This window comes from Accipiter gentilis, chromosome 14, assembly GCF_929443795.1.
Source record: "Accipiter gentilis chromosome 14, bAccGen1.1, whole genome shotgun sequence".
Classification (NCBI taxonomy): domain Eukaryota; kingdom Metazoa; phylum Chordata; class Aves; order Accipitriformes; family Accipitridae; genus Astur; species Astur gentilis.
In genome coordinates this window covers 16,972,859-16,985,894 of record NC_064893.1, presented here as the reverse complement: position 1 = coordinate 16,985,894, position 13,036 = coordinate 16,972,859, and the positions used below count along the sequence as shown (strand labels likewise).

The following is a 13,036-nucleotide window of genomic DNA, read 5'->3' as shown; positions in this document are numbered from 1 at the left end:
GAGGTCCCCTCCAGCTTCAAACCTTCTCTGGTTCTGTCAATATAACTGCTGCCCCACTGTTGTTCAATTTTGGCATCTTCATTGGTAAAATTCTTGTACCAACCCTCGCACAATTCAGGATAACCATAGGTATTTCACTTTTGTGGTTGCTGTGGTTTTGCCTGTCTGTCTTTGGTAAGAGAGAATTGTTCTCTCACACAAGATTAGCTGGAGGTCATTTGTGTACAGCTGAGTACTGGTGGAGTTTATCACCTGGAAAGCAGTGTTTCTGTTTGCTCTTTGAGCCCTGTCCTTCAAGATAGTCTTGTGGTGCTGTTTGGGTTCTGAAGCAAAATGGTGATCTTGCCATTGTTGGTGTAATGCTTTTGTGCACAGAGTGCCCTGTATCAGGTTTTAGTTTCTGCACCGAGACCTCGATGGTGAAGCTTTATGGCTTTATAGCAGACAGCCAATGAACATTACTCTGTATTGTGGTGAGAGTGTTTGAAAATGCATAGTTGGTTTGAAAGGAGCTCCATCCTGCTGGTGTAGTCTTTAGAATTAGATGGCTGCATGGTATTTATTTAGCTCTTAGTGTGGCATAAATAGCTCCCTATGATTGGTACTTGAGAAAATGCCTTCATAAGAAATTTGCTATGAAGCCTTTTTTATGAAGTTAACCCTGAATGTGACAGCTCTGGGGTGTGTCTGCATGCACTGAATGTAATTTCACTGGCAGGATGTGTTTTGGTTAGACAAGCTTGGCCATACATACAGTGCATGCTGCTGCTAGTTGCTGTCCTCAACAACTTGTGAGAACTGGGAGAAATTCAAGAATACCTTGTGCCAGCACTTCAACAGCTGAATCTTCCAATCTAATGGGCTCGTTCTTAATCCTTGTAGCTAAAGAAGTCAGTCACAAGCCTGCCAATTGTGTGTTTTATAGCACCTGAAGGAGTCTTACCTAGGCAGGTTTCTTGTATCACCCAGGTGCTGTTGGCAATGTGGGAGTCCTGGGGTATAGTTTTACCCTTCTTTCTTCTGGCCCTACTGTCATTAATATTAATGCCCCAAAGAATGTTTCTGAGAGTCTAGGAGCAAGCTATAAGAAGGCCTGATTAGAGACATCTTGAGTGTTGCTGTGGGGCTTGGTCACAAGTCTTGAACTGACCCTGCACATTCAGAGAAGCAGCTTTTAAGAGGTGGTGGCATTCTCTCCTGGTACCTGGCTACTGGAGTCTTTCCTCTCTTCTTTCTCTGGGGATTGTTTTTGAGATGTTGATATTTCTGGTAGTGTTCTGCCTTTTATTTCTGCTTTGGAAGATTTTGATTGAGCTGGTGGTCAGGGGATGTATGCCCAGGTATACTCGTTATTAGCAACTTGGCTTAGGAAAGATGGAGCTGTAATACCGTCAGGAACACATGGTTTGGAAGCGGAAGTATTGCTGTAAGGAGTCTCTGCAGGTAAGTAACCTTCCGCCTACAAGGCGTACCCCAAAGCACAGAAGCCTTAGGATAGCCTAATATATATTCCATATACAGTGCAACATAGGGAAATGTACTTGAGCTGGGAAGGGTTAATACATTTTTTTTTTTTTAAAGAACTGATGTACATTGATACGAACAGCTCTAAATGTTATTAGTGTTTTGTAACTTTTTGTTCGTTGTTTTGCATGATACTTTCAAAACCATAATTTTGGACCTGAATGCCAATTTCCTGTGTGTTTAACGAGCTTGCTATATCATAAAGCTTTTAATCTATTTTTTTATAAAAAAGCTAAAAGCTTCTTAACTTATATTACAATTTCACCATCTTTAAAAGTATTTTATAACTACTGCTGTCCTTTGATTTGTTTCCATTTTATTTCTATTATCTTGCAGCATCTTTTATCCAAATTCTTCTTTCTTATAAATCTTGTAAGTAGGAACCAGTAGCTTTTCCTTAATTGCGGTCATGCTTTTCTTTTTCCATAAACCCATATTTTATTTGTAAATTCATTCTCATTGTCTCTTGTAGCTTTTGCACTTTTACTTGAAAAAGACAAGTAATTTTTTTGTGTGTGTCTTTGGGGAGGATTGTTGGCAAAAGCAAATTAATCTGCCTGAATCAGTCCCATCTTTTCTGTACTTTAGTCTGTGATCATGTCATGACTTTCAGGACTTTGCACTAACCATGTTTTTTTTTTACTTAAAGCTTATTTTACAGACCTAGTGTTTGATTTGTATGCATTGTGCATGTAGTGTTTTTTTCCAACTACAATATATTGCTGGATAGCTTATTTAGGACAAAAAATGGCTCATGGGAAGATGCATAAAGATTTGTGCTTATTTGCTGCTTATGTTGTGAAAATTTGTAAGGTAACAGTAGGTGAAACGATGAATTTAAAGACAAAAATTAGGAGTAGACACTTGTCATTAGGACGCTTCCTTTAAAAAAAATAAAACAAACCAACCTATCCGTAAATTAACAAGTATTCCAACTGTCGAAGTGTTAACGGGCCTTTGTTTGCAAGACAGATTGTGAACCTGATGTTCCCCAGTGTCCCAGGTTTGAGATAGAGCAAGTTCTCTGGTACTGGTAGAACTACATTGGCTTGATTCTGTTAGGAGCACACATTATGTGTTGTTTGTTTTGTAGCTTAGAGAAGTTTCAAATATCAATACAGTCTTAGTTAAAAATGAGTATGCTCTTTCTGCCATTAGCAATCCAAGAGTGAAGTTGTCCAAGTAAAAAAATGAAAAAAAGAAGGAAAAAAAAATATTGAGAGTAATGGGGTTTTTTTGGTTGCCATCCTGGAAGAAAGGATGAAGCTACTAAAGCGAGTAGCCTCCTGCATCATATGCATGTGATACTGATGTGTGAAAGGGGACTAGAGGTCTCTCTAGGAAGACATGAATTTAGCTGGCTTGGACTGGCAGAACCATCCTACAGGGAGGGAGCACAAAGCTCGGCAGAACCATGTCCTGTTTAGGTAACAGCAGGCTCCCGAGAGACTTTTGTAGAGCATGTTGTGGGATAGGGAGTAGGAGAGGGTCAGCCTCCCTGGTAGCTGCTGTCTCGGAGGCTGTCTAACCTCAACTTCATTTGGCAATTTCTGTAGTCACGTGAGGAGAGAGGGGGACCAAATCAGGAGAGTGGGTTTCAGCAAACTTCTCTTTCTGATATGGGTCCATAGAATTTGTGATATTTTTTTTTAATAAGTATGTTTATACAACAAAATTGGATCAAAGCAGCTTGGTGTTCCAAGCAGTGTAAGAGATTAGTTGGCCACCTGAAAATTAAGCACTGGCTTGAAGGTCATGGTAATGGCACCACCTAAATGTGTTTTGGTATTTGAAGGCTGCAGCAAGGCAAGGTGTACTTCCGTTTTTCTGGAGATGAGAACTAGGTGAGGGAAGATCCTTGTCCTCCAGAGAGGGTAGGAAGCTAATATTGGATATAAATGTGTTCTTTCCAGCAGAAAGTTGGGACAGGCTCTAGAATATAAGGATGACAACAACTGACTTTCATAAAGAAAAATGTTAGTTACACCCACAAATACTTTCTAAACAGAGGCACTGACTCAAACATAGTGAACTAACAGCTTCATGATAACTACTAAATTTGACTTGATCTTTGTGTCCAGGATCCCATGAGCCTATTATATATGTTAACAAACACTGTGAAACGCTGTTTTTTCTCTTCCCAGCTATAGCAACTCAAGCTAGCATGGAGTTTCGCCGGAAAGGATCACAAATGTCCACAGACACAATGGCTTCCAACCCCATGTTTGATGCAAGTGAATTCCCAGACAACTATGAAGCGGGAAGGGCAGAGGCATGCGGGACACTGTGTAGGATATTTTGTAGCAAGAAGACTGGGGAGGAAATATTACCAGCTTACCTATCCCGGTACTAACCTATCTTCCAGTTGCTTTTTGGTATAACTTTATGGTGCAAATTAATTCACAGTAAAGAACATTCAGTTACTGTCTGAATCCTCTGTTACAAGTTCAGAACAACCTGGTTAGCCTTCAGATGCTGTAGGTGGGGATCCCTGGCTAAACAGAGTAGTGATTTCCTTTTGTCTTCTCAATGATGCTGTTTTTCATTGGGTTTTCTTCAAGTTCCAGTTGAAAGGAAGTCCCTTAAAGTGCCTCCCAACTCGAACGAACATTGTCTTTTTGATACTTTCTTGCCTCTTGTACTCTTGTTTCTTTGTTTTTAATTTGTCACTGAATATTGTTCAGATAGAGAAAAAAGAAAAAAGTGTGTAGACATAAGACTTTGTACACTTTATTAGGACACGAAGGGTCTTATGTTGTCAAATACCACAACACTGGGGTGGAATGTGTTTGTGGTTTTTGTTTTTTTTTTCTTTAAATATAGAAGTGCACTAATATTCCATTATTTAAGAGTTGTGTTCTGAACTACCTCTGCTTTCAGTTTTGTTTCTAATAAACTGAGGCAGTCTTGCCTATCATAGTGTACCTTTTTTCAAAACTTTTGAACAGAACTTGATAATCAACTTCAAATCATGACTCTCTCAAACTGTTCAGGTACATTTGTCCCAGATAGCATCAAAACTTCCTGGAAGACTGAACTATGTAATTTCTTGTATGTTACAGTGTTTTGTGTATAGATAGTTCATGTTTCTCTTACCCAGTCAGTGAGATTCCTCTGTATTTGCAAGCCTTAAAAAAAAAAAAAAAAAAAAAAAAAAAGGAAAATAAAGATGATATAAGTATATTGTCTAACAAGAAACTGCAAAGGAAACTACCTACTTCAGGCTGATGTGCAGCTAGGTTCCTGCCCCCCTGCTTTTTCATTTGAACTGGTTATGATGATTAAGTTTGATCTCATTTTCTGTATTGCTGATCAGCATGTCCTCTCCTCTTCCCCCTGCCCCGAAAGACTTTGCAGTATTTTTCTTGTGTTGAGGAGTTAAAAATCAAGGTCTCATGCCCATCCTTACATAGGGAAGGGAGTAGTGGGAGAGTATGTGATCCAAGCACTGTTAGTAACCATCTGGGCTGTATTTGCACAGCTCCCAGTCTGTGTTGCAACAAGTTAGAGTTTTCAGTAAAACTGTGCTGTACTGGCTTTTCACATGAAATACATGTGATTAATGAGGGGTTTTTGTTAAGCTGGTTAGGTGTGTTTGCCTGTGCTAAAGTAACTTGTGGGGGATGCTAATATAAACATTTTCTAGCTCTGATTTTGAAACTTACTCTGTTTTATATAGAAAAGACAAATAGTGGCTGCACATTCTTGTTCATGTGGGATGCTGATTGTTTTTATGTGCAAATAATTTAATCTTATCTTTCTTTGTCAGATTTTACATGCTTTTAATTCAGGGTTTGCAGATAGCAGATTTCGTTTGCCACCCCGTTCTTGCCAGTGTTATTCTAAACTCCCCTCCTTTGTTCTGCTGTGACCTGAAAGGGATTGATGTCGTGGTTCCTTATTTCATTTCGGCTCTTGAAACGATTTTACCTGACAGGTAAATTGCTATTTCCATATAAACATCACCAGAAATGTAGGAAGGTGTTTATCTTCTGGGGTTTCTGTCATTCCTGAGTAGTCTTCACTGAAGAAATTCTGTAATGTGGGCCCCGTAGTGTGTATGTATTTGATGTGATAATAGTGGCACTTCATAAGCTCTAATTTTCAATTTTATTTAATGCAATTTTCTTTAAAGCAATAATAGTGCTTATTTTAAATTAAATGTGTGAGTTGTGTTATCTACATATTCACTGATGGAAAGCATATCTGTAAGAATAGAGAAAACGAGTGATTTAGCTGAAGTATATTGGAGGCCTACTGATTTTTAAGTAAAACTTCACAGGATATTCATTAGTAGCTGTTGCTGTGGTGAATTAAGAGAGTAATCCTACACGTCATTAAGTAGAAAAATTGATAATTTAGACAGGCTGGTGAAATTGGAGGAGGTTCTTAAACAAAAAGATATAACTTCACTTGTCAGAGCTTTATAGATTCCTGGACGTTTTGCTAAGTAATAGTAGTCTGTGCATGCCTTCTTCAACATAATGTTTTATGTCTTGGTACTGCATTTCATTTTGAAGTTATGCATAAAATATTACTTCTGGGCTTAAATCTGAGCCACTGCTTTTGGATAGGTCTTATAAGGAGAAGAATTTGCTGGTGGCTACTGAAAAAAGTTGATCTATTTGCTGAGCAGCTTGTGTTTTATGCAATATACACATGAGCATATTCTGCAGATAATTCTGGGTGGCTTTGAGTTGTAATAAGCCAGTAGAGGCTCATGATTGAAACTTCCTGCTCTGAAGATGTAGTATAATACTTTCATCAGCTCATTGTTTTTATATGGGGTACATAATCCTTAGCCAAGTGATGGTTCCTGCATGAATTCCTTGTGCTATTGCTGCTGTTCCAAAAAAAAAAAAATTAAAAAAAAATAATCCTGAGCCTAGAAAGAAACAGCTACATTGTATACTGCAAATTATTTGAGACTACTGGGTGGCTGTGTATTTAACTTAATTAAATTTGGCTCCAAATTCCTGTTGAAAGTTGATTAACTGTATGATGCTTTGATTTGCAGAGAACTCTCAAAGTTTAAAATCTATGTAAACCCCACAGAGCTAAGAAGAGCTTCAATTAACATCTTGCTGTCTCTGTTGCCTCTCCCTCATCATTTTGGAACCGTAAAGTCTGAGGTAGTAAGCTTACTGCTTTGTTTTGCATTTCCATTTTTGTGTTCCTGGTTGTTTTGGAGAAGGATTTGGATGATTTGTGGGTTGTATCCAGTGTTCTGTTTAGCACAAACTCTATAGCAAGTCTATAACAGTAAGACTGTATTACAAGTTGTCAGTAGCAATGTGTGCTGTGGTTATTGACTTTTGAAACCAATACCATGCTGGTGTGATCTCTAATTGATACTGAAATAAATATATTTTTCCTTCAGGTTGTCCTGGAAGGGAAATTCAGCAATGACGACAGCTCAACGTATGATAAGCCAGTAACCTTCCTTTCCTTGAAGCTGAGGCTTGTGAATATACTTATAGGAGCTTTGCAGACAGAAACAGATCCCAACAACACTCAAATGATACTAGGTTATTTCAACTTTTTTATTTATTAACTGTGTTGTAGAAGTGTCTGTCTTAATCTGACCTGGAAAAATACAGGTTATTAGTAATGTGTTGCTTTGTAAGAAGAAAGATGAAATTCCTGGCAGGTTGTCATCTGCATAATCTCTCTCATACTGTGAAAACATCTTGAAAAGCCTCACATTTTTGTTAAAATAATTTCACTCTTTTTTACAGATGTGGAATAGTACTTGTAAAGTAGTGGTGCAAGTAAAGCATGTTCTAGCAGGAAAAGTCAGTCATAACTAGGAATGGAAATAGGAAAAAATGTTGATTTAATATTGGGAAGGACTCTTGACTAATAGGTTACGGGGAACATTTTAGTTTTTCCATGATTAAGTCTAGAAACAAATTGAAATACTGGGTGTCTGGTGGTCCAGCACTGGTAAAATACAGACGACATGTTTAACACTGTGTAAATCCTCAGACAAAAGCTTTGGAATAGAGTCTGGAGATGCTTTGTAGTTTGGCAACAAACTGTTCTTTGAGGTAATGAGTGTATTAACATTAATCTGAATACCTAGAAAGTAAGTAGAAGCTGAAAACTAGAGTAGTGCATAATCTGTCAAGTTAAATATATTTTCAGACAAGTAAAAAGTGTACTTGCCTTTTATTCTCACCTTGCCTTATTTTCCTGTCTTTGGAAGTGCCTTTTTCCATATTATGGTGTTCTTGTACTTCAGTAATGACAATACCACTGTCCTTTTGTCTGTTTAAAAAGGAAACAGACTTGCACTGCTGTGGGAGGGGTCTGCCTTGTTCTGGGAGACAGAGAGCCTACCTGATTAATAGGGGAGGGCGAGAAAATGGCATGAGCAATGAAGTGAAGGGAAACGAATCCAGTCTGCAAAGACTTTTGGAAATTTTCCTTGCAGCAATTGAAATAGTTCCTTTACTAGCAAAGACTAGAGGAGAATAATACAAAAGAATGATTTACAATGAGTGCTGGTGAAGGGATAAGGATTTTTATGGTTTCAAAGTGATCCTCCAAGTGAGACCCACAGAGCATCAGTGCGCATAGGGTTGCATCACCTACAGAACTGCAAGGTGATGCTCTGTTAAATCCTACCCATGTGTTCCTGTACCCCTCCATTGCGAGCTGGTGTTTGCATCTGGTGGGGTAGATGCTCTGCCTTGAACGGGTTTTTACCATTACTATTTCCACAGTAGTGCATACCAGTCCATCTCCCCTGTATTCCTGTTGTTAACTTCACATATGGAAACAGGAGTTTACTTCCTGCTGGCTTTGGTTGGAAAGGGTTCATGAATCTCCAGTTTAGCCAGAGATTCTCACATGTGCCACCAGCTTCTCAACAAAATCAGAGTGTGTCGGTGTCAGCCTGTTACAGGTCTATGTTCTTACTGCTTCTTTCCTTGTCACCTGGGGCTGATGCTGCCAAGCAGGTACAGGCTGTCCATGCCAGTTTACCTAAGGCACCCAGAATGCATTGGCAATTTTCATTTAACAGTGTCTTACACTTGTATGTAGTTATCTCTCCCAGGATGGAAGAGATAAGTACCTGGTGGCTACTTTGGATGCAGTAGGGTTGACTACCCCCACACTTAGAGTTTCAGCTTTTTCAATACAGTATTTTGGGCACTGATGGAAAACAAAGCACAGAAGGTGAGAGGCTGGGGATGACTTCCAGGTAGAGAGAATTTCAGTGTATCCCACCTTAGATTATGAACTGGCCTCCTGATTTAGGAAGTTGTTTTTATGTTTTAGCCAAATTGAAATGAAAGCAATTTTTAATTTGCTTTGCAAACCCACTCATTATCAATGATGCAAATACTGGCCTTTTTTTTTTCTTTGGCGGGGGTGGGGGAGAGCAGAAATGTCTTTATAAAAATAAAACTTGTGTTACAGTGGTTTGGAGGTTTGTTTCACTAGTCACTGTTCAGTGTGAGAACAAGCATGGTCCCTTGCGCTGATGTCTTAAGAGTTGCTGAGTGGACCAGACATTATTCACTTTGTTTTCCAGCAGGTTGCTGTATGTACTGGTAGTTACATTAAGACTTGAAAACATGTTTTTCTTTGCCAGTCACAAGTTGCCTTTTGGCTCCTCATGGCCAAACTGGGGAAGGGAGCCTCTTTGTGCCAGGCAAGAATGTAGCCAAGGCCAGCACTATATAATCCTTGAGGTGGCTTTGGACTATGCAGCTCATTTTAGTGCTCTGTTATCTAACAAATACTGTTACTTTATTCACAGAATCAGTAAATATCCTTAAATGTAACCTGAGTTTTCAAATGAGCACAATCTGATGGGAGACAAGGAACGATTCCAGCCCTTCTGTGAAACCAAAATCCTTCTGAACTGAGGAATTTAAAAACCCTATGTTCAAAGCATTTTTAAAATAGCTGAAAGAATTATCTATCTTAGCTCTCATCTGCTTCAAATGGCTAAGCCTGAAGCAAATCCTGTGTTTTATGAAACTCTTTATAGGAGTTTTTGTAAAATGGAATGGCGATCCTGTATTTTAGACCTTCAGTGCTGCTTTGTGAATTTTAGCAATGAATATTCTAATGCGGTCTTTAGTTACCTTCTTGTATCTGATTCTTCAGGTGCGATGTTAAATATTGTTCAAGATTCAGCTCTGTTAGAAGCCATTGGTTGTCAGATGGAAACGGTAAGTATTTTTTTGTTTATGAAGTTACCACTTCAGAAAGAATGCATTAGTCATTTTATCTGCTGTTGTAAGGCGCTTAGCATCTTGAGGTTTGATCATCTTTATTTCTCCATTGTATCTGAGAGCATCCTCTGGTATAGGGAACTCAGAAAAATCTTCTCATTCCTCAAAACTGACTTTCAATTTGCAGAATGGTGGGGAAAATAACCTCTTCAAAAGCCACAGTCGTACTAACAGTGGCATTAGCACTGCAAGTGGAGGCAGTACAGAGCCCACAACACCAGATAGTGAGAGACCAGCACAAGCCCTTCTGAGGGATTATGGTAAGGATAGCTCTTTTGAAAAAACTCTCATTATACACCAGGGTAATGGTTTTGGTTTGTTGGTTTTCTTTCTGTTCCTTGTTCTGTCTAATACATTAATGTGCATGGGTGTTTTGAACCCAGAGTGGATAGCCCCTTTGTTTATTGCCAGTTTGTGCTCATATGTGCCCTTTTGGTGGCTGCTTTTTAATCGTGCTAAAGGACTCTGCTAACATTTTAAAAATAAGAATGTAAAAGCTTATAAAAAAGGTGTTTGCAAACTGCTTTATTTTAACTTGTGTTTTCAGGACACTTGGTTTTCATGAACAATAATGGGATAAATGTACATCAAGTGTAAATTAATTGCTTCGTTCATTTTGGTAGCATTCCAAATGCTTACCTGACTCTTGCAGCACCTTTTCTTAAACCAATTTAAAGAGTATTTGGGGGACTCCTGTTTTTATAGAGCAAGTAAGCAGAATGCTTATGATGTGTTATTTGTTGTAACAAGAGAATTTAGTGATTAACTTTAGATTGATATGTTTTGTACCATGCATTTCTGAATCTTTGTGATAAAATCCATGTTCTTCTAAATCTGTGTGTGGTAAGCTGGCCAAATGTTGAGATCCTGGAATTTCATTTGCTCCTTTGGTCGCCATCAGTTTAACTGATGTCAACCAAGGAAATGTGAGAACAGATCACTGTTGTTATATTGTAGCCTAAGTTGACAACTCTGTTCTTGCCAACCAAAATTTTTTTTTCTCTTGTTCTGTATCTAAGGAGTGGAGGGAGGTTAGCAGGAAAGACGTCAGTATATTCTAGGGATTCATATAAACGTGTTGATGCTTTGCCTACAGGATTTGTTTGTTTGAAACTATTGAAGTGCTAGTTTTCAGCACACCATTTGATTGTGTGTTTAATTTGTATGGGTTTTCATTGACAACTGCTTGTAAAAATAGCTATTTGTAAGGTTGACCTTCCCCCTCCCCCCCCATTAAATACTTGACTTACTGATTCTTTAAACCATGACATAACTTGAAAGATATTTTTGTAATATATTCATTTTGTTGGATTTTTAATTTCCTATGTGCAGAGGGTAGGGTTGCAAGAAATTTATGAAAAGAATTTCTGTGTTTCTGCCGGGTGCTTCAAACCAGAGAAAATTGCAAGCAAGATGGTCTATTTTTACTGTTTAACTGTAGCAGACACTTGAATCCGCTACTAATGTAACATTGTACTTAGCTCTTGAATGTTAAATACCATGACTTGAAGTTTGGGGAAGGATATACTTTAGGTGTCATAGTTCTCATGTGTCTTTAAACTAGTCATTTAGCTGGTTTTGTTTCTGAAATTAATTTGCCTACTTCAGTTTTAACAAGCATGTATAGCATTTATGTTCCTAATATTTTGAAATGAGAACAACTGTTACAAAAAACACTTTCTATTTTTAATTTTGAGCTAGAGGTTCAGGGAAATTAGAGGTCTAGAAATAATTGCATCTTTTTTTCTCCAGGACTCATTCTTTCATTATTTACACTTATCTAACTAGTACAAATTTTGATAAACATAGAAATATGGAAAGAATGGGTAACTTCTGGCATAGGTATCTGAAGTTACATGTGCTCTTAGTTCATTACTGGTGCCTAAATATAGAAGTACTGATGTCTAATATACATTACCAATGTCTAAATTTTTTTGAGACTACAAGACGTTGCAGCAATTTAAGTACAATAGCAAACAATAGCAAAACCTGATGCTAGCTATTCTGCTGCTGAAATGCAGCAGAATGCTGGGATTATCCAAAATGTCTTTTTAAAAAAATTTTTTAAAAACTGTGATAAGGTAGTCTGAATATAATTTAGTGTCTGGTGGTGTATATAATGGAGTTAGCCTGTACAAAAGTGACCAACCCAATTTCTAGATTCTGGGTTGTGTATAATTTTAATTTATGTGTGTATTGTGGCTGCTTTGGCTTGTGCCTGTGCTTTGCTTATTGTCACTAATGCTTAGTTATTTTCCCTCCCTGTGGTATGTGGTATTGGGGTTATATCCTAGCTCTTAATACAGATACAGCTGCTGGACTACTGATACGCAGTATTCACCTGGTAACCCAAAGACTCAACTCGCAGTGGAGGCAGGACATGAGTATCTCTCTGGCTGCACTGGAGCTTCTGTCTGGACTGGCAAAGGTGAGAGGTGTTTTGCGTGCTCTGGTCTCCTCTCAAAGAGTGATTATGGTCCTGTTTAGGTGGAAGTCATGCCACCAAACAGATGTCTGTCTGAGTTTGTCAGCAAATGTTCTGTTTGGACACGAGAGAAAAAAAAGTACTCCTTTTGCACGTTATCTTTTCCTAACATAAATGCTCTGTGGCTCAAATGATGTGTGCCCTATAAATGCCTGTTGGCTGAAAGCGAAGCTCAGGGTAGCTTGTTCAGATACAGGTGGCTGTACTGTATGATTCTGGCTGGTTTTGTTGAGCTAACTGGACATCTCCTAACCTCTCTCATGGATTCCCATGTCTATCTGGTTTTGGGTTTTGGTTTGGTTTTTTTGGTTGTTTTTTGGGTTTTTTTTGTTTGTTTTTTACACTACAGGGAATGCATCTGCCATGTTAGGTTGCACAGCTGAGGAAAAACTTGCCACTAAGCTTCCAGTGACAAGTGTAGGGTCTTGGGCTACTAGTTTTCAACCCTGCTGTGAACCATTTATCATAGCTTTGCTTGGTTGGGTGGCTGGTCTGTCTGTTCACTGTGTAACCGGACTTGGAAACAAGGTTTTGTTGCTGTTAGTTGGCAGATTGCAAATATGTAGGTATTAAACAACTTAATTGCCATTTTTGGAAGTGTTATACCTGCTTTTCCCCTTCATCTCATCTTGGAAATAGTTTTCTAAGCTTAGAAAATGGTAGTGTATTTCTAATATGAAGGTGTTGCCTTCTTCAGAGCTTTATCTGCATGCAGTTTCTTGATTCAGCAGCTACTAGGTGGGGTGGGGGGGGCTTTTTTGTTGAGAAGTAAAAT

The 13,036-nt window shown here is 38.4% G+C and overlaps 1 protein-coding gene across 4 annotated transcripts in view; it reads left to right on the top strand.

Annotated features, from left to right (window-relative positions):
* Positions 1-13,036, top strand: part of RALGAPB (Ral GTPase activating protein non-catalytic subunit beta) — a 64,717-nt gene that overhangs the window by 26,204 nt on the left and 25,477 nt on the right. For 3 of the 4 annotated variants that reach the window (XM_049816208.1, XM_049816211.1, XM_049816210.1), the window contains 7 exons: positions 3,669-3,870; positions 5,294-5,461; positions 6,542-6,656; positions 6,905-7,052; positions 9,649-9,713; positions 9,904-10,036; positions 12,071-12,204. In XM_049816208.1, coding sequence (XP_049672165.1) covers positions 3,669-3,870; positions 5,294-5,461; positions 6,542-6,656; positions 6,905-7,052; positions 9,649-9,713; positions 9,904-10,036; positions 12,071-12,204 — 965 coding nt within the window. The remainder of the gene's footprint in view (positions 1-3,668; positions 3,871-5,293; positions 5,462-6,541; positions 6,657-6,904; positions 7,053-9,648; positions 9,714-9,903; positions 10,037-12,070; positions 12,205-13,036) is intronic. The other variant, XM_049816209.1, reaches the window with a different exon arrangement.